Here is a 27503-nt window from a genome sequence, read left to right on the forward strand (position 1 = left end):
CTTGCTATGGAGCCTTAGCTGTACATATGGACTCTTAAAGAATTATATTGATCCCTTTAATCTTTGGTTATACTTTTCTTTTGGGTGCTTAAGACCATGCAGTTGGCCCAAATAAATCAATTTATTTTTACATTTAAGGTTGATTGAGGATCTGATCCTTAGGTATCACATGGCCTTGGTAGGAGTCCCTGGCTCCTTTCTTATACCAGTTCCATCTATGTCAAGATAAGTCAAAGGTTCTACTCGACTGTGGCTGGCTTCACTTGGAAGCATGGAGGAAATGTTTCCTCTGTGTTGACCCTCCTCTTTGTAAAATAAAAATTATTTTTATTTTATGTGTATGAGTGTATTACCTGCATGTATGTAAGTACCCCATGTCATGCAGTGCCCTTGGAGGTCAGAAGAGGGTGTTGGGTCCCCTGGAACTGGAGCTATGGATGGTTGTTAGCCACCATATGGGTGCTGGATTCCATCCTCTGCAAGAGCAGCCAATGTTCTTAACCACTGAGCTATCTCTCTAGCCTCTGACTGTCTTAATAGGTGTAAGAGTGCACCTCATTGTTGTTTTGATATGTAATATTATGCATCCCCCCAAAATCTTTCTTCACCCTGGATTTGGCTAGAAGTAGCCATAATTTATGTTTTGAATAGAAATTTTTAAAAAGCCAGAACTCTTATTAAATGGCAGCTTAGGGCACATTGGGCCAGCCTTTGCTCTGAGCTGAAAGTGGGATATGACCTTTAACAAGTATTGGATGCACCACCAGCCCCGTAGCTCCTTCCTGACCTCCTTCGGTTACTCTGGGCCGTGAAATCTCCTTCTGACCTGCAGGTGGGAAATGTATTCTCTAAGATAACTCTAGGGGCAGCTCTGCACCCACTGTTATGTAAAAAGGAGAATGTTCTTCCATGTGTCTGGGTCAAGCATGGACAGTCCTATTTCAGCAGAGGTGACAAAGATTTGACACCAAGATCTACATATGGAGAACCTTTTATTTTAGAAGCAGAGGGAGGGTCAGTACCCTCCTCTGTTTGTGCAGACCTTGAAAATGCTTGGTCAAGGGAAGGCTGAATCAGGTTAGAATTTTTTGGTGTTTTCCTTTTTCCACAAATACATTCACATTTGTCACTGTGCCTTTGTCTCACGGATCTAGTGGAAAGTACGTATTTGACACAGAAAGACATAGTCTATGAGATATTAAATGCCCTCATTGGGGTGACATAGATGGGATCAGAACCTGGTATGTTATTCAGCTTTCCATTACTGTGACAAAGTACCTGCGACGTCAACTTTAAAAAAAAATTTATTATTTTTATGTGTATGTGTGTATTGCCTGCATGTAGGTAAGTGCACTCATGTTGTGCAATGCCTGAAGAGGACAGAAGAAGCTGTCGGATGCCCTGGAACTGGAGTTACGGACAGTTGTTATCTGCCATGTGGGTGCTGGGATTTGAACCTGGGTCTTCTGTAAGACCAGCCAGTGTTCTTAACTGCTGAGACATCTCTCCAGCCCCGGGGTGTCAACTTTTAAGGAGGAAAGATTTATTTTGGTTCATGATTTCAGAAGTTTCCATTCATGGTTGCTTGACCACATTGCCTTTGGGCCTGTGGGAAAGCAGAACATCATGGTGGAGTGTGTGTGGTAGACGGCATGTGTTAAAGAAGTTTGTTTGTATTGGTGGCCAGAAAGTGAAGAGAGTCGTGAGGGGACTGAAGTCTCAATGTCTCCTTCAAGGGCACAGTCACAGTGACCTAACTTCCTCCTACTAGACTGTACCTCCTAAAGGTTCCACCCCTCCCCAATCATTTCATAGGCTGGTGTCCAAGCCTCTTTCACATGGGTCTTTGGATAATGTTTATCTAAACCATAACATCCAGTATCCAGCATCCAAGCCAATCTTTGGTTTTGGCAGAGATGATCCCATGGACTGAAACTTGATGCATCTGAGTAGCCTGCCTTCTTCAGAATTTTTCTGGGCATGAAGCAAATTACTCTGATGAGTGGTACTGAGAGTGTTCACATGAGAGTGTTCTTTCCCTGTAAAGTCTTGGTATAGTGAGTCCAGAGTAGGAGTTTAGCTCTGTGAAGACAGGTTCATCTCAGAGGGTCTTCTTAACCACTGAGTCCTCCTCCAAGCCATTAAACATTTAGTTTGACTGATTCTTTTTAGCATAAATTTATTCATTTAATTTATTTTAGTGCATGTGCATGTGTGTATGTGTGTTTGCATGGGTGCATGCAAGTACACACAAAACAGGCCAGAGGTCAACCTTGGGTGTTGTTCCTCAGGAGCCACCAACCTTTTTTTTGAGACCTGGGCCCTTTTTGATCTGAACCTTGCTGATTGGGCTAGACTGGCTGGTCAGCAAGTCCTAGGGATCGGCCTGTCTCCACTTCCCCAGGATTATAAGTGCATTCCACCATACCTGACTTAAAAAAAAAATTGTTAGTTTCTTTTTGGTGGTGGTGGTGGTGGTGATGGCGATGGTATGTGTGTGTGTGTGTGTGTGTGTGTGTGTGTGTGTGTGTGTGCCAGTAGTGCATGTGTGGAGGTCATAAGATAACTTAGATGGGTATTTGTTCTCTCCTTCTACCACATAGGTCCCAGGACTCAAACTCAAGTTGTTAAGCTCAGTAGCAACAAGCACTTTCACTTGCTGAACCAGCTCACCCCCACCTCTTTTTAAAATGTGGGTTCTGGAGGTTGAACTCAGGTCATCATTGCCTGGAAGGCATTTTATCACCTGAGCTATCTCCAGTCCCCATCTTAAGTTTAGAAACCATTGCTTGTGACTATCATGGTCATTAAGATCACCTTCTCAGAACACAGTGGCATGGACTGATGAGTTTGCTGAATCTTGTTACCGTTTCTCTGCTGCCAGAGAACACCTGGAATTTTATATCACTGGCAATGTCCCTTGAAGATCAGTTGGTTTTCAACTTGGGTTTAGGTGATCTGAAGTTGACACACAGGCCTGGGCAGGCCTATCCACAGGCAGTCAGTTTATCTTCTAGAACTTTCTAACTAGGCTCATGGATGCCCATAGATGTAGCCGGTGAATGCCGTTGAAAGACTAAAAGGAACCAGCTTAGATTTGCAGCTTTTTTCTGCATAGGTCAACCATCGACTCGGGTGGTGTCTGTTGAACATGAGCCCCAGAGCATGATGAAGCTGCTGTTCTGGAGTAGACCAGGGTTTCAGCTTACTAGAATACCAATGGGAACACGGTGATGGTTTCTTTAAATAAACCAACTAGCAGCAGTCTCTTTTCTGCTTCAAAAAAGAAAGATAAGAAAAAGCCACTTTAAATGGCCAGCTCTGGTCTATGTTCTGGTGTATGTGTGGTGTATGATCTACGTGTAATGCAGAACTTGTACTAATGATATAAATCTTAACAGGATTGCCCTGTTGCAATGGACAGACACCAAGGTCAGAAGAAACAAAGAGCATTGTTTATCTTGAAAACATTTATCATTTGTATGTGTTTTTGGAATGAAGTTCTCAGAGCTTACTTTAAAATAATAATTCTTAAATTTTGCTTTTTTTTTTTTTGGAAAAGCACACAAAGATAACCCACTTCAACTTTCTTACAAGTTCTTTTCTTTTTTAAAAGTTCATTTCAATTAATAGATAACGTTACATACTAAATGTGTGTTTGATGTCCTTCCAAAGTATCTTTGCTTCTCGTGGCTTCTGGGCTAGTGCTGCCTGCTAAAACTTGTTTCCGTGCAGTTATCCCCACGCCACGGATCCAGCCTTCCACAGTAAAGCTCATGAAAGATATCCACAAACAAAATAAACCTTTCCTCTTTTTTCATTTCTAAGAAAATCCCTTGTTTCCTTCCTTCCTTTTCCTTCCTTCCTTCCTTCCTTCCTTCCTTCCTTCCTTCCATTCTTTCTTTCTTTTTATATGTATGGGTGTTTTGCTTGTATGTATGCAAGCACACCACACGTGTGCAATGCCTATGGAAGCCAGAAGAGAGAATCAGATCCCCGGAACTGGAGTTATGCATGGTTGTTAGCCACTATACTGGTGCTGAGAACCAAGCCTGGGTCTTCTGCAAAAGCAGCCAGCACTCTTAACTGCTGAGCCATCTCTTTCCTCTTTTTAAAGTTGATTCCTCTCATGTATTTTGTTACAGTAACAGAAATCTAACACGTAGTGCTATGACATTTGTGTCTTGTTTGTGGATCTGCCTGTGGGGTATGGAGTCCCTCTCAAAACCAGGCACAGCTGGATCCGTGTCTTATACCCTCTTACTAGGCATAGTTCATGAAAGAATTTCACTCATCTAAGAATCCATGTCAAGGCTGGGAAGACAGTTCAGTCAGCAAAATGCCTGTCATGCAAGCATGAGGACTTGAATTCAGGTCCCCAGCACCCACATAAAAATGAGTGACATAGAGTCAAGTTGAAAGGTTGAATGAGGTTACCAAGAAGAATAAGAGAATTGTGTTCTGTGTTTATAGATGCCATGTAGGCTAATGGAAGAGAAAACTGGCGAGACCAGTGATGGGCATCACTAGCAGGATGTAGGCCACCACAGGCATGGGTTGATTTGCTATTACCAAGCTGAACAAGTCCAAGTATCTTCTAAGAGAATGAAGACAATCTGAACTTGTAATAGGTACATGGCTTGAAAACAGAAGTTAAACATTTTAATTAAAAAAATTCCATATTGGAGTTACTCATTTGGAAAGGAACCAGTGTTTTCAAGGATATGAACTATGCAGGAAAATATACTATGGTGTATGCATTGGAAGATGAATTCATATCTTTCTGTAATATAAAGATTTCTACATGGAAGTACCTGTGTTCCTTCATGGGAGCCAGAACTTGTAATGATAAGATGGAGGGTAAAAGTAAGGAGCCGAGAGATGATGTGGACTGGGACATAGAATCCTGGGTAACTCAGAACAGCAACCCTGTCATCAACTGATAGCTGCTGCTGGGATCCCTAAGTGTTGGCTTATTTATGTCAGGGCCAGCAGAACAATGACACAGGGGGCTTATGTCAAAGTAAATATTCTTGTTGTTTTTGGTGTTGGGTAGTCTGTTTTGTGAAAAGAGGAAATGGAAAGGTGAACCATATTTTTTTCCTATACAACTGAGGTGACAAAGAAAACTGCATTGTCTAGCAATCCTATAGTTAAACTTTGATAAGCAAAGAGCAACTCTGATGTACTCTGAAAAATCATCCACCAAACCCTTGGAGAAGAGCATAACCAAACGTAATGCTCATGGGCAACATCTTGAAAGTGGGTTTTTCATTAAAGAATATCACTCATAAGCACACATTAAAATTTATAGTTTTATATTATTATGTCTGTGGGTGTGCACGCACATGTGTGCCACAATGCGTGTGTATGGAGGTCAGAGGACAACTTTCAGGAGTTGCTTCTCTCCTTCCACTGTGATTTCTTCAGATCAAACTCAAGTTATCAGGCTTGTGTGGCAAGTGTCAGCCATCTTGCCACCCCAGCACACATTTTGAATATTACTAAGTACGGACATTTTGTTGGTTCACTGTCAGCGTCCCTGTTTTTCATTTTGGAGCTGTTGTTCTTTGATTGTTTTTCAGTTTAGTAGGGAAACTTAATTTAACAGTGCTAATTATTCAAATAAAACATGGTTTGGGGAAGTTTGTCTCATTATAAGGTTGAGATTATTATTATCATCAAAATTCATATTTCTAAACTTTAATAAATTTGATTATCTAGGAGGAAAAAATTATGTCTACTCTGTGAGCAGGAATTTGGTTAAATCAGTATTGATGGAAGTAATGTTTTAATAAAAATAATGCATTTGAATGGAAGGTAATTTCATTAAAAATAAATATACATTTTATATAATAAACTAGCCTTAGTTGTTTAACCATTTGAAAAATACATATTTTAGAATTCTGAGGGTTTTTTCAGCTGGAGTCCCCAGTTTTAGAATGTGAATTTTCATTTGTGGACAGTCCTCATTGGATTAATTGTTTAATTCAAAGGAGAAATTAAATTTGACTTTGACATTTATTGCATCATAAATGGTAGTAGAGAAAAACTTGAAGTGATGCAAACCAAAAGGAGAATTTCTAAAATGTGCTTCACACTTTTATAGAACCTACCTGAAAACTGAGCTCATTTTCAAATAACATTATTACTAGTCTATTAGATAGGAGAACTTCATGCCAATACCATTAATTTTGTGGGGATGAATTAAAAATGAACGACAGTAAAGTAACTGCATGCAAAGAATTTTCCATGTTCAGATTTGACTGATGTTATCACAGTGTTACATATTTGTGAAAATCTGCTCCACCAATAATGAGATCAGTTTGAAAAATATACGGCTATATAACTGAATCAAATATAAAATGAAATCTTTATAGTGATTGTTAAATGCCAAATTGAACTGATCTCATTATATGTGAAATTTAGGTATATTTAGACTACCGCCTAAATTTTAATACATGGAATACATAAAAATAATGAGATACAACCAGAATAGCTGGCAAAAGTTACTTTTATTTTTTTATATCAATTTCTCACTTCACAGTTTAGATTTTCTCTCTGTGATTTGATGACTATCTTGGGCTGTGAATGTGACGAGCCCGGCAGCTCTCAGGTAGTGGAGGAAGAGCACACGCACAAGGTCCCATGTTGTCCTGTGCAGGTGTTTTACTCCCGCTCTGAGCTTCAGGTGGCTGTGTTTGGGCAGTGTTCACAGGGAAGAAAAAGTTCATTAAGCAGTTGGAAAGGCGCAGCTGCATATAGTAAACACAGATGGAGCGTAGCTTTATATGAGATTTCTAACTGGAAACAGACTCTAATTCTGTTCTTAGAGTACCCATAACGGAACTTTCCATCTGCGATTGCGTTTCTGCTGCAGAGGCCAGCTGTCACCTCATTGTAAACATTTATTTATTTATTGCTGCTCTGGGTGCAGCTCCGCAAAGAGTCTTCACGAAGGAAGAAGAGCAAATCTGTATCCTTCTGCTTCCTATGAACACATGCCCTGTGTTGTATGTACTAGGCTTTTCCCTTCCTGTGGTGAGGTCCTTGTGGAGCTTTCCCTGCGAAGAAGTAGGGTACCCCTTATCATTCTCAAGCACTGCAAAGGCTAAGGCCACGGCCAAAGATTCTCCTTAGATACCTACCATAGGTATTGCTACAGTCAGATCTTAAGTGTCTCCCAAAGGCCTGTGTGTTAAAGGCTTGGTCCCCAGCGTAGAACACTTGGGCAGTGGTGTGACCATTAAGACGTAGGGCCCAGTGGGAGGTCTTTAGGTCATTTGGAAGCAAAGCTTTGATAGGCATTGTGGGATACTGGCCCTTTGCTTTCCTTTATCTTTCACATTCTGGTTATGAGATGAAAAGCTTTTGTCACGTGTTCCCTCCATGATGTGTCACCAGAAGCCCAGAGCAATGGGGCTGACTGATTATGGACTAAAACCTCCATATAAGGTTTTATGAGCCAAAATATGCCTTTTCTCTTTACAAGTTGATTTCTTAGAATAATTTATAGTAAGCTCTTGGTTATAGTAATGTAAAGTTGATTAGCATAGGTCCTAATATAGTTTTCTTAATCTTGCCCACTATTATGCCTTAAAAAGCTTCATACAAAGAAATAAATGACACACAAAAATTGTATTTTGTTGTTTGGACGTGTGCATATGCCCTTGATATCATTGCCTTGGTCAAGGTCCTAAACTTATCCACCACCTCCCAAATTTTCCGTGGGGTTAAGTATGTTATTTTCCTCCAAATAAAAGCTGCCACTTTAGAGTTAATTTGACCAACAATGCATTTCTCAATCAAGGACTCTTGCGTAGATTAATGCTTACATTTATACTAACATCTGACAAGGGTGAGCTACTTCTAAACCTTACATAAAACTTGGACATGATAGTAAGTGGAATGCTGAGTTTGTATACTCTGTTCATTGTTGTGGAAAGGGGCACTTGGAAAACTTTGTGTACTGATTCTCCAGCAGAACTTTCCCCAGGTTGACAGCTCCTAATGCAGTGAGAGCGTGATGTTAAAGCCCCAGTAAACTCTTTTCTGAAAAGTGGACATGAACAGCTTTCCATGTCTGCAGTAGAGACCTTATTTAGGCATCTGGTCTTTGTGAAATCATCTTTATGATAAAAGATAGGTTCAAAGAATGAAGATACTTGGAAAAGCACCTGAGAAGTAATTTCTTTCATCTTTCTGAAGCTTCAGGGTATATGCCTCCGTGGTATCAGGCCTTCTTCTAGCTTCATGGCCACCTGAGGGCTTTATCAAATGAAGTGACGGTGGAATAGTACATGGAATGTCTAACAAGACTGGCTTATTTGACCTTAAAAAATATTGTAAAGGTTTTTTTGTTTCTCCCGAGGTAGGTCTTACATTGTCCAGGCTAGTCCCGAACTTCTGGGCAAAAGTGATCCTCCTGCCTCAGCCTCAAAAATAGTTGGGACAACAGGCATGGTACTATCATTCCTGGCTGTGCAGTACTTTGATAGTAAAATGTCAGAGTGTTTCACACCTGATTCAGTGTCAGGCTAGGTAATGTATAAAGAAGTTCATCAAACATTTCAAAGGAAATAGCTACTGTTTGCTCTTGCTTTCTGGAAAATTAGTTACCATAGTTAGAACAAAGTGAGAAGTGGCAGTGACGATACCTAACTCAAACTCTTTTTCTTTCCCATCATCAAAAGTATTCGAAATACTCCTCTGAGACAGTGTATTAAAGCACGTTGAAGAAGTTAGTGCAGATCTTCAATATGCACATTAAACAAGTGAACATTTGTAGTACGTATTCTAATTTTCATCAGAATTAAGATATTTATTGGGAGGTGGTCAAATGGCAATTTGTTTTTAACAATCCACACTAGACAGAGTCCCAGATGACAGTGGTGATACAGACTTTTGCATTCATATGATGATCCAAGAAGACTATAGTTTTTTCATAGAGGTACAGATAGGCAAGTTGCCCTACATGAGAAGACTTCTGGGTACTACAGAGTCTGGGAGCTGGACATTAGGACCCGAGGCTGAAGAGAAACAAAGTGTCTGCTATCCTAGGTCTTAAGAAACATTTTATACAGGTGATTGAGATGCTCAGTAAACACTGTCTGGAATTCTTCTTCCCAAGTGACTAACGAATGAAGTAGTCAATCAGTGCTTCTCTGTCACTTGCCAGATGCCAAGTCAGATGCTAGAGATACTGATATGCCTGAGCAGAGTCAGACACGCTGACAAATACTTCCAACACAATCTGATGTTATGTGTGTGTGTGTGTGTGTGTGTGTGTGTGTGTGATGCACGGGCAACAAAGTCAGAGAATGAGGATGTGGTAGAAGAGCTTTCGAAAAATACTCTACACAAGGAGCGCTTTCCTGAGTTAGGTCTTCATTAAAACATAAGAATTCCACATGCTTTCTCAAAGCACAGCCTGTGGCCCACTGTGTCAGAATTACTTTTAGAGCTTATGAAAGATGTTCTTGGGCTCCAACACAGACCTATTAATTAAGAATCTCTGAAGGAGATTTGTAAATGTTTTAGAAGTATTTATTTTTTAATGTATATTTTATTGAATTTTTGTGCATTTCATAGAATACATCTTAATCATATTTAAGCCCTTTCCCCCATCTGCACCCCTCCCCCATAGCCTGCCCACTGGATTTCATGCATTCTGTCATACATATTAATGTCTATCGATTCAAATTTGTGTACCCAGATGTCCCTTGGTGCGAGTTCATCCACTGGAGCTTATTCAGCCTATCTAGCGTCATTCGCTTAAACCCTCCTTCACCCAGTAGTGATTGGCTACCTAAAGCTCCTCAGCTAAGGTTGGGGGCCTGATGCCCATTTCTCTAATTCCATGCTGGGTTTTTGTCTGATTGCATGGGTCTTGTGCATGCTGTCACCACTGCTGTAAGTTCATATGAGCAAGTTCCCAGAAGCCTGGAAAATGCTGTTTCCTTATGGCCATGCACTGTCCCTGACTCTTACAATCTTTCTGCCCTCTCTTTCACAGTGATCCCTGAGCCTTTGAGGGGTGAGGTTAATATCGGAGTCCAGCAATTTGTACATTTTAAGAGCAATGCCCTACTTTCTAAGATTGGCAAAAGTGCTGGTAGCAACTGTTCTTCACTCACCATCCATTGCTCCCGCCTTGATTTTCAAAGTACTTTTCCCACCTTCCTATGCCAGTTAACTGACAGGGATAGCACAGATGCAGTAAGAACGTTTTACATTTTATTGAAAAGTCCATGGCTAGTGGCTTACTGTTATGGCCAGATGCCTTTATCTTCTACTGCTGTTTCCTCAGCGCTTCACTTGCTAACCTAGAATTCACATTTGCTCACCTGTCAGAACACACAACATTGCAACGTAGTACTGGAGGCCCCCTGTTATGCCAGATGCTGACCCTCTGGTTATTGGTCGTAAGAAGGTCTCAAGACTGAGTATGTGGCCAAAGCAGGAGGTAAGAAGGGGCTGCTGGAGGTCTCAGAACATCCCCTATTTACCAGTTAGTATGGAAGTATATCTGTATTTAAGAACCAGTTAGGTGCCAGTGAATCAGCTAAATATTTTTTCTGATGGCCACAATAAAACAAAAAGCAATGAAACAGAAATATGAATAGTATAGTAAGTTATTTATGCTCATTGTAAATTGAGGATTCAAACACAGAAGAGTAAACACAGCTGAGTGTGGTGGTGCATTCTGCAATCCCAATTGGGAGGCAGAGGTAGGAGGATCTGAATTCAAGGCCATCCTGGGCTACATACAGAGGCCTTGTCTCAAAACTGAAACAAAGACACCAACCAACAAATAAATGAAAAACTTTAAGAAAAGTCAAAGCAAGGACAGCTAAAGAATGTTAGAAGGCATGTACTTTTTGTACTTTGAAATTTTTATTATTTTTAGATGATGTAATAATTGCATAATTCTATGGGATACAAATTGTTTTGATCTATGTATGTGTCATAGAACGATTCAGTAAAGCTGATGAATATATCCATTATTGCATCACCAACTTACCATTTTGTGTGTGAGATGAGTATGTAAAAATCTATTCTTTTAGCAGTTTTGAAATATGCCATACATTATTAACAATAGTCACCATCCAAGGCAATAGCTCACTAAAACGTATTCCTTTAGCAGAACTGAAACCTTAAAACTTTGATCAACCTCTCATTACAAGAATTGGATTAAGGGGTTGGAGAGATGGATCAGTGATTAAGAGTACTGGCTGCTCTTGCAGAGGACCCAGGTTCAGTTCCCAGCACCCCCATGATAGCTCACAGTCATCTGTAATTCCAGTTCCAGGGGTTTCAATGCCCTCTTCTGGCCCCCTTTGGCACTGCATACATGTAGTACACATACATACATTAATGTAGGTAAACACTTGTGCACATCACATAAAATAAAAATAAATAAATCTTTTATAAAACTATAGGATTAAATAAAATTACTTTTTACCCTTTATGTTGATAGTCATCTTTATATTTAGAAACAAAGTCATATTAATTATAACACTTGTATTAATCATAATTGTCTCTATTCTTTGCATTTTGGGGCCAATCAAGGTATACAAGCTGGCTCTTTCTAGCCAAATATTCCTACATCTATAGTGTCAACAAACTGAGGAGCAGTGATATTTGGGGAAGAATTGTCAGCACTGACCGTGTACAGACTTCTTCCTGTCATTATTTCCCAAGCAGTATAGTGGAACAGCCATCCACACAGCACTTACATTGCATTAGGTATCGTAAGTGAGCTTTAGATAATTTGAAGGAGATGGGAGGCTGTTTGCAGGTTCTGTGTAAGCACCATACCACTGATACAAGAAACTTGAGCATCTGAGCATTTTAATGTCTTCAGAGGACCTGGAATCAGTCTCTGCACATACCACAGGGCAACTGTATTCTTAGTTCTCTTGAGCTCACTCTTGTTCGATGGTGCCAGTTTTAATGTTACTTTTCTCTTGAGGGCCAAGTTGGACCAATATGTAGATCCTGAAAATGAATGGAAAGTTCTAGGGACAAGAGAGTTATCAAGTGTTGTCTTCTCTGAGCTCCAGCTGGGAACCCTGTTTGCTGTCAGATTCTGGATGCTCTGAGAAACTCACTGATGTTCTACACAGTATTAGTTTTGCGCAAAAGATTCCCCTCAGGGCCAGGAGATAGTCAGACCAGCTGAGTGCTGTTGGGGAGCTGTCTCCTTCACACCTTTTTCTCTGAGCCTGAAGAAGTATGAAATTAGCTTGTCAGGGCCTGTGTGGGCAAAGGAAGCATTAGAAAAGACACATATGGAGGACTGGAGAGAAGGCCCAGCAGTTAAGAGCACTGGTTGCTCTTGCAGGGGATTTGGGTTTGGTTCCCAACACCCACATGGTGATTAACAACCATTCATAACTCCAGTTCCAGGGTATCTGATGCTATCTTCTGACCTCTGTGGGCATTGCATGACATGGGTGTACTTACATGCATGCAGGCAATACATTCATATGCATGAAATAAAATAAAAGTAATAAAAATAAAATATTGAAAAATAAAAGGCACATAAGGCCATCACAAATAATTTTGTGATTTTTTTTCAGTTGCATGTTCCCAAATTTTAATGTGCATAGAAATTACCTGAAGATTGATTAAAATCATATTCTAGGTCATGAGGGAGGGACTGAGAGTTCGCTTTTTTCTTTTTTTCTTTTTTTTGGTGCTGAAGAATAAACTTAGAGTCATGCATGTGAATCACTCACTTTACCACTGAGGTACTCCTCAAATCTATGTGAGCATTTCTAATAGGCTGCCATTCCATAGACCCACTTTGAATGGAAGGAGCCAGACAGCTAAAGATTTAGTGTAGTCAGAAATAATTATGTGGGTTTTTTTTTTTTTTTTCGTTTTTTTTTTTTTTTTTGCGTTTCTTTCTTTATTTTGTGTCTGTACACACACACACACACACACACACACACACGTGTGTGTGTCCATGTGTATGTGTGTTAGTGTATATGTGCCATGGCGTGGATGTGGTCAGCGGACACCTTGTGGGAGCCGATTCTCTCCTTTCACCCTGTGGATTCCAGGAATTAAGTTCAGGTCCTCAGGCCAGTGACAAGAGCCTTTACCTGCTGAGCCATCTCACCGTCCCCGGAGAGTTTCTGTCTAGGGTTTGTTTTACATATTCTGAGTTTAGAGGCATTTTGAGGAGCTTTGTACCTTGCCGTTGCCTTTTCATAGCCTGTAGTGTGTTGTAGCATTTCCTATTCGTGGGGAACATGTAGAAAACAAGCCACTAGGAGCTTAAATATTTTGCTCAGTTAATCTCAGCTCAGATTTCTGAGGTCTCTACAACTCACAGGACCACACATCCTCTCACCCAAAGAGACACTGCGTTCCTTCTCAGCCTCTGTCAGCACTTGGCACCACAGGGAGCCAGTCTGTGGGAGGAGGCTGACAGGACTGATACTTGGGGCAGGAGACAGGAGATAGAGGGATAAAAATGTGTCTAGAATAAAAATTAAAAAGCATACCAAGTGAAATGAGTGCTCTTAAAGCTGTCTGCAGTGGAAGAAATCAAAAGGTTTATTGGGTGATGAAAAAAACACTGTAAACTTCATGTGAGAAACCCTCCAAGATTTGATCTTGTGTAGTATAAAAAGGGAATTTTACAAGTAAGACTCCATTTAATCAAATGAACACAAAAGAAGTATGATTCCATTTGAATTTGGTTTTGCACACACACAGACTCACACTCATAATCTCTCAGAAGCTATACTACTGTGTTATACATGTTCAAGTATTATTCTGCTAACAGAATCCCAAGGAGGCTAAAGCATACTATGACTTAACGGTTTTCAGATCTACTTGTACAAAGGGCTGTAAATAATTCTGTGCTCTGTCAGATGATGTTTCTCCTATGAGTTTGAGCCCTTTCCTGGCTCCTTATTACATTGAGACCAAGAGTCTCTGCAGACCAAGACCAGAGGCATAGTTAGGGAAACTGGCTTTTTATTTTATACCTCTCCTTGGGTGCCCCATAGGTTACTTTTGCAGGGGGATTTAGGGTTCTCTAGGCTTGTACCTTAGACTGAGTTCTACCAACATATTATATTCCTGGGTCAGGGGTAAGGAAGAGGCAGCAGTTTGCAGAGTCTCTGTCCTTGATGGGATCAAAGACATCAGCATAAGCAGGTGTGTATGGGAGGAGAGACTCCAGCACCTGACAGGTAGAAAGGACATGGGACACAAAGGGCAGAGTGGCCAAAACAGAGATGGTAACTCTCAAGGATTGGAGTAGGTTACAGTCCACTTGGGTATGGGTGGCATTATGAAAATGCCAAGATCCAGGACCCACTCCCTTTACCATCAGTTCTATTATTTTTAAAAGATACTTTATTATTTTTGTTTTATATGTATGAGTATATTGCCTGCATGTATGTAAGGGTGCCTGTGCCATGCAATGCCCACAGAGGTCAGAAGAGGGCAGGTTCCCTGGAACTGGAGTTATGGACAGTTGTTAGTCACCATATGGGTGCTGGGAACCAAACCCAGGTCCTTTGCAAGAGCAGCCAGTGCTCCTAACTGCTGAGCCATCTCTCCAGCTCCACCATTAGTTTTATTAGACTCTAAAGAGCAGGAGACCCAGGAATTCAGAGTATAGGCACTCGGGAACAAAAGAAGGCATATGGAAAGTGTGCTGTTGGTGTTTGTCAACTTGGCACAAACTAGAGCCACCTTGGAAGAGGGAGCTTCGGTTGAGGAATGTCCTCCATCAGATTGGCCTGTGACCATGTCTGTACGGAGTTTTCTTAATTGGTAATTGATGTAGGAGGGCCCAGCCCACTATGTGCAGTGCCATCCCTTGGCAGGTTGGCCTGCACTGCATAACAAAGGTGGCTGAGCAAGCCAGGGGGGAAGCAAGCCAGTAAGCAGTGTTCTTCCATGGTCCCTGCTTCAGTTCCTGCCTCCAGGTTCCTGCCTGACTTCCCTCAAAGATGCACTGTGCCTTGTATAAGATGTGCCTAAGTATAAGATGAAATAAAACCTTCTTCCCTTAAGTTGCTTTTTGGTCATGGTGTTTATCACAACAACAGAGAAGAAATCTAAAACAGAGACCTAGGGGTGGCAGGCTGGATCAGAAGCCAGGAAAAATCAGAAGCCATTTAGGAAAATGAAGTCAAAGGGCTCAGCATTTTCTTTTTGGGGGAAGACAGGTAAAGTGGTAGTGGGCAGGAAGTAAAAAGAAATGTGAATCTGTTGTAAGGTATTGTAACAAGTTGGCTCAGCCGTCTGATTTAAGATGGGGTAAAAGAAAATCCATATGACTAAAGTCTCCAATGAGACTAAACATTAGGTAAAGATTCTTCATTTGTTCATTTTAACTGTTTTTAAAAAATTAACAGAGGGGTTGGAGCGATGGCTCAGTGGTTAAGAGCAGTGGTTGCTTTTGCAGAGGACCCCCCAGGTTCAATTCCCAGAAGCGACATGGCAGCTAACAACCGTCGTCCATAATGCCAGTTGCAGGGGAAAACTGTGCCCTCTTCTGACCTCTGCAGGCACTGTATGACTTGAATACACTTACATACATGCAGGTAAAACACTCATACACATAAAATTAAAACAATAAATAAAATAAAATATAAAATAAAATAATAAATGAAATTAGCAGAGCTAGGGTGGACAGAAGCATGAGGTGGACATTCGTAGCTGTGACCTGCAACTTGACAAAGGTGGAGACACTAGACCTGGCACTCTGTCCATCTCTGTCCTCTGTGGCCAGCCTTAGTTTCTGGTCTTTCCAATTCCCTTCAAACATGTTCCCACATGGTCTTTGGGCTTGCTTAGCATGTATGAAGCCCTGAGTTTACCCTCTCACACTGAAAAAGAAAAAAAAGAAAAGAAAAAAAAGAAAAGCCCGTTGTCAGTAAGGAATAACTAGAGTAAATTTGACCAGCACTGTGTTGTACCAGTCTTTTCTTGTTTAGAAAAGGCCCAGAAATGGAGCAGTACACTTTTTTAAAGTGGAACACTTTTTTTTTTTTTTTTTTTTTTTTTAAAAGGGACACATGTTATATCTTCATGTATCTTCATTTGATAGATGGGCTAATTAGACTGCACTGAACCGACAGCTTTAACGTCAGATCCCTGAAGCCCTGTTTTCTTGGTTCTGAATGAAGCACTGTTCACAGTTCTGTGGATGCATCCAAAGGCTTTCGTTTTCCGGGCAGGGTTATTTACTCAGGTGACTGATTGCGCCTGATGTCATCCACAGCCCAGGGAGGAGCTCCTCATGGAGTTCTGAGGTCAAGGCCAATTCTTTCCTTCCTGTATTCTGTTAGTGAGAGCCAGTCTTAGCTCACCCAACACCAGTCTCTACAGACCACAACACAGCTTGTGCTTTGTGAGAATTCCTTCTAAATGCCTAGGAATGCAGGGTGTTTTCTCTGTGTGCACAGAGAAATTTGAGAGTGTGCTGCAGATGAAGAGAAATAAATTTATTTGTGAACAATCTCTAAAAATTATTTTTTATGGGACTGGTGAGCAGGTAAAGGTGTCTTTACCCCTGATGCCCTGAGTTCAATCCCCAAGACCCACCTACTTGGTGGAAGGAGAGAACCAACTCCAGAAAGCTATTCTGGCACACAATAAATTAAATAAATAAATAAATAAATAAATAAATAAATGTAACAAAAATGTTAAAATTATTCTTTTATACTCAGGTGGAGAAATGTAGTTTTATTATTCTAAAAATTCCTGTCTTTGTATTCCTTTAGGGGTTATTTATTTTCCTTTCTCTCATTAGGAACCTAATCAAAATTTAACAAAGTCATTTAAAATTGTTATAATTTTGTTTTTTATTTTTGGATATTAGGTTAAAATGACCAGAAAGTGCCCATCTTGGCATTGCCATAGCAACGAGATGCATAGCCATTATTTAGGGTACACATTTAGTCATGTCCCACGTGTGATGTTAGGAATGGACTGTTCTGAACCCACTAGTCAAATGTAGGAGTGCGCTCATTAGTTAACATTTTGTTCTCAAAGGCGCTGAGGCCCTGTGGTGGGGATGCATTGAACCTGTCCCCAGGGAAGTCTTGCTTTTCTGTGATGCAGCCCGATGGTGGAACCCTCACATTGACAGAGCCATTCCTGCAAGCACTTCTTCCTTTGGTGCACATTGCTTCACTGGGCATTTTTAGAACCCCTATCCTCCTGTTTAGTGCTGGAAAAGAAATGTGAAGAGAAGGCTTCATATTCCAGTGGGGAACAGATGTGTTGTTCAATGGCATAATGACACAAAAAGTGACTATAGTATGCCAAGGTCTAGTGAAGGCTCAGTTTCACTGTCTCAGCCACACTATTCTTTTAATGTTAAGTCCATCTTAGAATTGATTTTGTTTGTTTGTGTTGAGACAGGGTCTCACTGTGTAGCATGGGCTGGCCTGGAACTCACAGAGATCCACCTGCCACTTCCTTCTGAATGTTGGGACTAAAGGCATGCACCATCACACCTGGCTAGAATTGACTTTTTAAAAAAGCCGTCTAATTAAATGGGTATGAAAGAGAGAGTAGCCAACATATCCTGTTGAATTAATGTCCCTTTCAGTCACCACATCACTTTCAGGAGGGTTTAGATGTGACCCGGAAGCAGATGTGAAGGAAAGGACAGGCGGGAACTCATGCAGGCAGTAGGTACATACCGATGTTCGTGGCTGGATCCTACGGCAAACTACAGATGTGACACGAGTGGAAAGTATATGAGCAATGAGCCCTGACCTCCTCAAAGAGTAGATTTCAGAAAGAGAGCCAGGCTTAGTGGCATAGACCTTTTATCCCAGCAACTTAGGAAGCAAAGGCAAGCAGATCTCTGTGAGTTTGAGGCCGGTCTGGTCAACATAGAGAGTTCTAGGCCAGCTGGGGCTACAGGGAGATCCTGTCTCAAACAAACAAACAATGAACTGATAGGTCTAATTATGTGCTTGTCCTTGAATCAACTAATTAAGATGGTTCTCCAAAGCACAGATTTCAGAAAGTCAGACTGTGAGAAATAGTGCTACCTAAAGAAATAAGCTCTGACGTATTTTGACTTTACAGTTATCAGTAAAAGATAAGAACACTCTAAAATGCTTATAAACTATATACATTGATAACCAGTATGCACATATTTATTTTTATGAATAATAGTTAACATATTATAGTAACTCATAAATTAGATGTGTGACCAATTTTATTAATATATTTTTAAGCATGTATAATATAAATTTAAAAAGAATGTCTTAGTTCATGTTGCTATAGCCAATTACCTGGGGTGACTTAAATGTTTGTCACAGTTCTAGAGGCTAGAAGTCCAAGATCAGGCTGTCTTGGTACCCGATGTTTCGAGACAACCCGTTTCCTAGTTTGCCATCTTCTTAAATCCTCAAATGACAGAGATCAGAGAGCAAACACTCATGTCTTTTCTTCTGTTTCTTCTTCTTTTTTTTTTTTTTTGCAAGAGCCCAGGCTGGCCTCAAACTCATGATCCTTGAGCTCCAGCTTCCCTAGTGCCAGGATTATAGCTCGGTTCCACTACAACTGGCATCATGCCTCTTCTTATAAGGGCACTATTCCCATAATATGGTCTGCCTTTGGGCCTAACCACCTCTCAGAAACCCGTCTCTTTAGACTGCTACATTAGGAGTTAAGGGTTCAGGAGAACACATATGAATTTCAGGAGAGCACAAATATTCATCCATAAATGCAATACACAAAGATGAGTTCTAACATTCCCTCCACGGTCCTCACAGGACTATAGTGAGCAATCCCTACATATGTGCCCCTATTTATGAGACCTGTTGAGGAAATTGGCTAGATGGAGGGAGCTGAACTGTGTTTTGAATATTGGACCATCTGGGCCATGTCCCTAGTCTTCCTGGTGTCACCCTAAATCCACTGATAAATTGTCATAGAAGAAATTGATAGCTACTGACAAAAACATCCATATGCAAATATGTACCTATTTTAAAATGAATGAAGGAATTTGAATGAAAGGAGTCCCTTTGTTTTCAGCCAGTATTATGAATTCAGCACAGTCTCAAAAAGGTTTTCATCCCTCTGATGATGGGAATGATTTCAGGAATTTCCTGCTTCACAGTACTGATCCTGACCTCTCTATTCAATAGGAAACAAATGTCACTTTTGGATGGTAAACAAAATGTATTCACAGAACTGTGTCCTATTTTACCAGCTTCTGCAGAGAAGTCGAAATGCAAAGGAACGGCTTCAAATTGAAGGCTGGCAAGGTTGCTGTGCAGGGGAAGAAAGGAAAAAATTCGACTTCTGTTGATTAGACATGCTCCAGTTCCGAGTTCCTCTAGATGTCAGTGTTACACAGGGAAAGGAAGTTACAATAACCTGCGGCATCGAGCGCAGGCCTTACGTTATTTAAAAAGTAGAACATATGTGATGTGTGATTATAAAAAGAAAAATAGCCTTGCTTGACAACTGGCTTCTCTCATGTTGAGCACTAACAGCTTTTGCTCTTGGCCAGGCCAGACTGAGCCTGACGTATACCGACATTGGGCACTCATAGCCTGACTGATCAGCGCTCCATAGAATCATATGGCCAAATTCTCACTTTTATATATTTTGATGGACTGAAATAAACTAATAGACACCCAGTTTCATGGTGAAGTCCTCTTTTGCTTGGATCATTGTGTTTATGTCACATAGGATAAATCTCAAAGCACAGTGCCTACCAGTGTGTTAGGCTTTTTTATTTCAAAAGAGAAGTTACCAAAAGACAAATATAAAATGCCTTTAACAGAATTCGCTAAACTGCCTTATTTGACTAACTTGAACACGGATTTTCAGAACTGAGGTTAATTCTCTCCCTTCCTTCTTCCAAGTTAATCCCAATCTTTTGACCAATGAACACATACATCTTTTGGCTGTACTAATGTTTTCATTTTATGCCTCTCTCTTTTATGGTTTTTGTCCTATGGTACCAACTCTGCAGTGGATCCCAATGAATCTTAACAGTGCAGATTGGCTAAAATCCTTCTTTTTTTCTCCAGAAAAATAGTACAGAGTATAGTACAGACCAAATAGACAAGTGAATTAGAATCCTGGCTTCTTTATAAAAATGTGGTTGATAGTCTTTCCCAAAGAGTTCCTCTGAGTCATGAATTAATCATGCAAAGTGCTTTGAAGAATTCCTAGTATGCAGTCTGTGCTCAGTACATTTTAGCTATCATCACTGCCATCATCATCATTGTTGTCATCACTACATGATGTCTCTGGACTAAGCACTATGAGTCAGTGATGAACCTTTTTTTATGCCATTAGAAACCCACAGTCTAGTAGGAAATTGAACAGTCAATGAAGTGTCACAAGGGACACTGCTATTGACATATATGCCAAGTTCTGTGCCAACAGAGGGAAAGAGCAACTGGTTTAGCCTGAGGAAGCTCAAGGCCATTTTCCTGGCCATCTCTGTACTTGACTAAGAGAAATTCTATAGCTTTGCTCTCCAACCTTTGCTTTCTACAGATGTATGCATAATCTTTAATTTGTGGTCATTTGGGTGGATCAGGCTACTGTTTACCTTTTATATGGTATTGTAAAAGGCTTTGTTAATGTAATTTAAAGACTTTAGGATTGTGAGAAGAATGTTTAACTGCTTGGGGGAAGGACATCTGTTCCCATTGTAAAGAAGCGCACAGTCCATTTTCTCTTTGGTTTAGAAAAACTTACTCACATATGCCTTCTGATTTGTGTTAAATTTATGTGTGAACCAAATCAAGACAACTAAAATGGAAGTCAAGGGTGACATATACACTATCAATATCCTTTGACAAATTCATGAAGATGTTCTTATACCATGACAGAGTTCTACAGAATTTCTCACTATAGTGAATTCATTTGCTTTGATACCGAAGCCTGTGCAGGATTTCATTAATTAAAACTATTTGTGCTCTACATGACTATCAATTTCTGTGGCTTTCCTCAGATGCTTGAATTATATAATATAGTAGTTTCAACCTAGAATAATTTTGTCGCAGTACCCCTGAGGACATTTACTTATCATTTGAGATACTTTGTTTTATTAATATTATTTTGGTCAACAAGGTTTCAGATAGAAAGAATAGATTTGAGATGTTTTGCATAGCTGGGTGAATATAGTCATTAATAATGTATTGTGTACTGTAGAATAATTAAGAAAGTAAATTCTAAATGTCTGGAGACATTTTTTTGGTCATCACAACTGGAAGGCAGTAGACTTCTGGTATCTTTGGGAGGTAGAAGCCAGGAATAATGCCAAACATCCTAGAGTGTTTATGATGTTCTTTACAATGAATTACCCAGCGTGTGTCAGTAAGGCAGAAGCTAAGCAATGTGTACATTGTAGGTAACCTTGATTGCTTAATTGTATATCCACAGGCTGAGGCAAAGGGCTGGGCCAACCCTGAACTGAATGAAAGGACAAATGTCACAGGTGGAAGGACATCAGCTCTCACAGGTAACATCCTTAGAAGACTCAACAATTATGGAAAGACTGACAGTCTTGTAGTCATTCAGAGGAAATGATATATTCCTAAATCTACTTAGGAGAAGTGCTGTTTATCAGTACCTTTATCCAAGTAGCTTTGGGGCTTACCAGGGACAAACAAGAAAATTTCTTGACACCAGTTGTCAGTCAGCTGATCGTATTTCTTTCTGCTTTTTTTTTTCCTTTTTTTTTTTTTTTTTTTTTCTGGATCATTTGACCATGGGTGTCAACTCCTAGCAAAAAACAAACTAACAAAAATCAGGTGTGGAAGAGTGGTACAGGCCTGTAATCTCAGCACTTGGGTGGCTGAGGCAGGAGAATCACTAGAAGTTCAAGACCAGCTTGAGCTACATAGTAAGAACCTGACTAAAATACAAAAAATACCACCAGAGTAAAAGGAAGGAATCCATTGAATTGATGGTATGGCCTGGTTGAGACAGGGTTTCCCTGTAGCCCCAGCTGTCCTGGAACTCACTATGTAGTCCAGGCTGGCCTTGAACTCACAGAGACCCACCTGTCTCTGCTTCCCAAGTGCTGGGATTAAAGGCGTGTGCCACCACGCCCGGCATGCTTTGTTTTTAATAGCTTACATTTACTTATAAAAGAAGTCAGAATAGAGATGCCATTATATGAAGCCAAAAGTAAACTGATCTTGTACATTCTCTATTAAAATGTTTTGTATCCTCTGGTGGCTTCTAGAGAGATCTACCCAGAAGAACCAGTTCTCCTCAGAGAAAGAAAATGTTAACAAACTCAACAAGAAAAATGCTGAGAAGACCAATGCCTCTGTTGTGCAGACAAGTTTTGCCACGTGTCACATAGAACGAGACAAGGAAGGAGATGTTGTTCCAAGGAATTACGCAGAGCCTGGAGAGAATGCAGATGGAAAAGATGGTCCATGCAGAGAGAACCTGGAGAGACGAAAAGACATCACTGGAGATGAGCACCGCACTGAGGATAAAAATGGATGTCCGTTGTTCAAAGGAGAGAAAAATGGGCTTCCTTCTAAGGATGATAACAAAGGAAGAGAAGCTCAGAAAGGAGGATCAGCAGCTGCAAATGAACCAGTGCTGGGCAAACATTCAAGTGAAAAGCAGCACATTGATGAAGTGAATGGTGGTCCGTCCCATGGAAGGTAGCATTGTATGGTACACATCCACAGCTGGTGTGAACTGTGATAATCTGAGGCCATCCTGAAAGAAAAGTGAAGAGAGTTTTACAGGAAGTGTTTAAAAGCCAGTCTTGCATCTTATATGGATCTTTCATGGCTCTTTTTTCCTGTTATTCTGATTTTTTTCTTGCCTATGATAGTTTCAGGCATTTTCTCCCTTCTTTCTCTCCTTCTTTTCCTCCCTCCCTCCCTTCTTTCTTTCTTTCCACTGGAGGTAGAACCCAGGGTCTTATTTGTACTAGACTTGTGCTTCTTCACTGGGTCCGTTTTATTGCTTATAAGTCTTGTACCAACACAAAGATCACCATTGTTAATATCTTTAGTAATCAACACTTTTAAAAGTAGAGAGTTTGGTTTATTGTTTGTTTGTTTAACAATAAAGAATACATCCTTCTTAAGGTAAAGAATTAAATAATGATTATGTGGAATTGTAAATTAAAAACCTAAATCTGAAAATTGGCTGTTTCTTCCCCAGCATTATAAGAAGTAGATTATTGACTAAATTTGCTCCTTATTTTAAAAGTGTCATATATAAATACAGGAGAAGTTTTGTATCCAATTAAAGTTATTTGTTTTAAGCTATGATGAGTTATAGTATCTATTTGGAGCAAAGGTTATTAAAAAACCTATAAGGTCTTTTTGGGGGGATTAAAGACACAATTATTGGGGGCTGGAGCGATGGCTCAGTGGTTAAGAACACTGGCTGCTCTTGCAGAGGACCTGGGTTTGGTTCTCAGAACCCACATGGTGCCTAACCATCCATAACTCCAGTTCCAGGGGATCTGATGCCCTCTTCTGACCTCCACAGGCATTGCATAACACAGGTGCACTTACATACATGCAGGCAATATACTCATACACATAAGAAAAATAATAAATAAAATATTAAAAAAGCAATAATTATTTAATTTTAAAATAACCCATTTGAAACTTAATCTTGGAGAAACCTAGTTTTCTATATATTAAATAAAAGTGCTGTTCATTATTGAAGTTCATCACTGTAAGTTGTGCTTAGTAGGGTCCAGAGCTGCCAAAAAGTGGCAATTAATTCATCCATCAATAATGGGTCTCCCAAAACTGTTAATCTTCAGAGATTATTGCTTCTTTGCTATGTTATAATTTATCTCTTCTGTTAAGTTAGTTAGGTTTCATAAATGGTCACTGTGGGGGTTACAATGGGGACTTGAGAGAGATTAACTGTGTCTGGTAATCTACTTGGAATTGATGTGCCCAATTGCTGAAACAGTCACCTCTGTGTTACAGAGTTCACATCATCTTCACCAGAACGCTATCATAAAAAGGTTTTAGTTCTAAGAATTTTGACCATCTGAACATTTTCTCCTTGAAATATTGAGATCTGGAAATGGATTTTATTTTCCAGGTGCATCAGTAGTGTGAAGGCCATTTCTACACCAGGAATTCTGGGAAACTCCACAACAGGATCCGCTTTCCAGAATGCTGAACAGACAGAGTCTGCTGGCAGCAGTAAGCGTAGAGTGACAGAGGAATGCTTCCTCAGTGAAGACCATAAAAAGAGCAGAATCGATGTAGTGGGTATGGGGGAAGAGCCCGCAGTTAGAAGGACAGAGGAAACCAGACAAGCCCAGGATGGAATGAGGACCTCTGGAGAGGAAGACCTGGTTCGCCCACTGGGTAGGAAATGGCTTTTGCTCTGTTCTTTTAAAGCTTCCTAACTGCATTAGTTACTTTTCTATTGCTGTGATAAAACACCATGACTAAGGCAACTTAGAGAAGGAAGAGTTTATTTGGCTTATGGTTCCAGAGGGACAAGAGTCCATCATGGCAGGGAGGCACAGCCAGAGCACAAAGCTGAGTGCTCACACCTTTGAGCAGGGACAGGAAGCTGCAGCAAAATAAATGAAAATGAGGCAAGGTTTGGTCTTTCAAAGCCCACTCCCCAGTGATGTGGTTCCTCCAGCAAGGCTGCACTTCCTGAACCTCAGCAAAAAGGTCCAGGGACTAGGGCCAAGTATTCAAATACTTGGAGCCTAGGCAGAATTTTCTCATTCAAACTACCACACTAACGATTTCCAGAAAGCATTCTAACTTTCTCTTAGCCTAACAGCTTAAACAGGACATAATGCCAAATTGATACCATTAATGTATTTAGCTTAGACACTCTTTGTGCTGGTGAGTGAAACAGCTTATTTATTATCTATCTATCATCTATCTATCTATCATCTATCTATCTATCTATCTATCTATCTATCATCTATCTATCTATCATCTATCTATCATCTATCATCTATTATCTATCATCTATCATCTATCATTTATCTATCATCTATCTACCTCCCTATTTTTTTATAAATTTTTAATTGAATTTTTTGTGTATTTCATACAGAATAGCTCAAACAATCTTAATCATTTTTATACCCCTGTCCCTACTGGCACCCTTCCATGCCCAGCCCCTCACTGGAGCCCTTATACTTAGTCATCCCTGTTAGGGCCCACTGGGTTGTCAGTGTCCCCAGCTGTTCCTCAGTGCAAGTCTGCTCACTAAGTCTAGTCAGCCTATCTAGAGTCCCTTGTTTTAGGAAGATCAGCTTTTCTTCATCTAGCATCAATCAGTTGCCAACATTCCTTCAAATAAGATTGGGGCCTGCTGTTCATTTTCCCAGTTCTATGCTGGGTTATTGTCTGCCTGATTTTTCATAGGACTTGTATATGCTGACACCATTGGCATAGAATCATATGAACAGGCTCCCAGGAGCTTATAAGACTCTGTTTCCATATGGTCATGCACCTCCTCCCTGGCTCTTACAATCATTCTGCCCCTTCTTCTGCAATGGTCCGTGAGCCTTGGGTAGGAGAAGTTTAATAAAGGTATCCAGCATTCAGCAGACTCTTGATCTCTACCCTTTGGCTATTTGTGACCTTTTGTGTTCCTGGCCCTCTGATGCATGAGGAAGCTTCATTACTGAGAACTGAGAGATTCATTAGTGCCCTCTTCATTATCCCTGTTCTATGTTCCATGAGGTGTAGAGTTTGCATTGTAGATGTGTCACTTAGGCCTGGGCAATTCATAGATAATGTCCATGTGTGACCAGTTGTGGTACTTGGTAATAGTCTCTGACTGGTGCAAAATGAGCTTCTTTGATGAGTGGTGACTGGGATATTTGTCTGCAAATATAAGGCTACACATTTTGCACATAGTAAGAAATCACATTAGTCTAACGATGTGACAGTCTTGGGGTTTTCTCTAAGATCTATGACCACTCCAGCCATAGATGTGTATTAGGTTATGTTTATATTACCACACTTGAATTTCCTCCCTTTGAGTGGGCGTTTAGTCCAATTAGGGAGCTGCTGATTACCCCCAAGATAAGAGTGCCACTACTGTGCAATGACTTATGCTGTACTGGCCATTGATGTGGTTATTTGGTCTTGAAACTGGTGTTGGATCATCCAGTGATGTTTTCCCTTAGCACTTTCATAGCGCTCTCTGAAGCTATAAGAGCTAGCCTTCGGGGGAAGTGGTTACAGGTCAGGTACAGCTCTATTGCTCCAAATCCTGTGTTCGAAGTATGCTGTGTCTTTGGCAATAGGGTCTTACCTTCAAGTTCTGGGAGGTCATCAAGGGCTGTGGCAATAGCCTGAGTAATTATGGGAGTCTCTTGGACCACCCTGGCCAACAACTCAAAGGAAGGTATCTCCTGTCTGGCACTGTTTCTTGTTACTAGGAGAAATGGATAGAAATGGGGTTATTTGGGGGCTGGAGCAATGGCTCAGCAGTTAAGATCACTGACTGCTCTTGCAGTTCTAGGGGAATCAGAAGCCCTCTTTTGACCTACACGGTAGTGCACGACATGGGTGCACTTACATACATGAAGGCAATACATTTATACACATAAAATAAAAATAATAACTAAAAATATTTTTTAAATGAGCTTATTTAAATGGGAGGGGGGAGGAGGGTTATACAAGGAACCTTGGGGATAAAGGGAAAGAAAGAGCTCAAGAGAGGTAGGACCATAGGTGATGGGTATTATCAAGGAGAAATGGGGAAAATGGGGGCACTTTAAAAGGGGAAACCATGGTGGAAGGGTTAGACAGAGAGAGAGAGAGAGAGAGAGAGAGAGAGAGAGAGAGAGAGAGAGAGAGAGAGAGAGAGAGAGAGAGAGAGAGAGAGAGAGAGAGAGAGAAGAGATAAATAATGCCTAGCTAGTTTTAAAAAAACAGAGGGAACCATATTAGTCCAACAACCTATTGACAAATTATACATACATTATCTCTATGTGAGTTCATGTGTATAACTATAGGCTATATATCTATTTTTATGTGTGTGTGCATGTATGTGTAGTATATGTGTATGTAGTGAATAAACACATGTTTTTATGCATAGAGGCTAAAGAAGGATGTCAAGTGTCCTGCTCCATCATTCTCCACTTCATCCCTTTGAAGCAGGGTCTTTCACTGAACCTGGAGCTAGGCTGGTGACCACCAAGGCCCAACCATCCTCCTGTGTGCATCTCCTACAACACTGAAGTCACAGATGCATGCATAGCCATGGTGGGCTTTTTATGTGGTCTATGGGGGATCTGAACTCTCAGGTTCATGTTTATACAGGAAGTGCTCTTACCCACCAAGGCATCTTCCCAGCCTGAAACATTTCTTTTTTAAAGAACAAAATCAAAAGTAGTGAATGCTACCAAAAGAATTCTCTCAGGACTAGAGAGATGGCTCAGTGGTTAAGAGTACTGGCTGCTCTTGCAGAGGACCCGGGTTCAGTTCCCAGTGTCCACATGGTGGCCAACAACTGTAACTCCAGTTTCAGAGGATCTGATGCCCTCT

The 27503-nt window shown here is 40.5% G+C and overlaps 1 protein-coding gene across 1 annotated transcript in view; it reads left to right on the plus strand.

Annotated features, from left to right (window-relative positions):
* Positions 1 to 27503, plus strand: part of Mylk4 (myosin light chain kinase family member 4) — a 91455-nt gene that overhangs the window by 39930 nt on the left and 24022 nt on the right. The window contains exons 3-5 of the mRNA XM_008836685.2: positions 21409 to 21487; positions 22217 to 22652; positions 24070 to 24341. Coding sequence (XP_008834907.1) covers positions 21409 to 21487; positions 22217 to 22652; positions 24070 to 24341 — 787 coding nt within the window. The remainder of the gene's footprint in view (positions 1 to 21408; positions 21488 to 22216; positions 22653 to 24069; positions 24342 to 27503) is intronic.

This window comes from Nannospalax galili, unplaced genomic scaffold, assembly GCF_000622305.1.
Source record: "Nannospalax galili isolate Female #2095 unplaced genomic scaffold, S.galili_v1.0 scaffold737, whole genome shotgun sequence".
Classification (NCBI taxonomy): Eukaryota; Metazoa; Chordata; class Mammalia; order Rodentia; family Spalacidae; genus Nannospalax; species Nannospalax galili.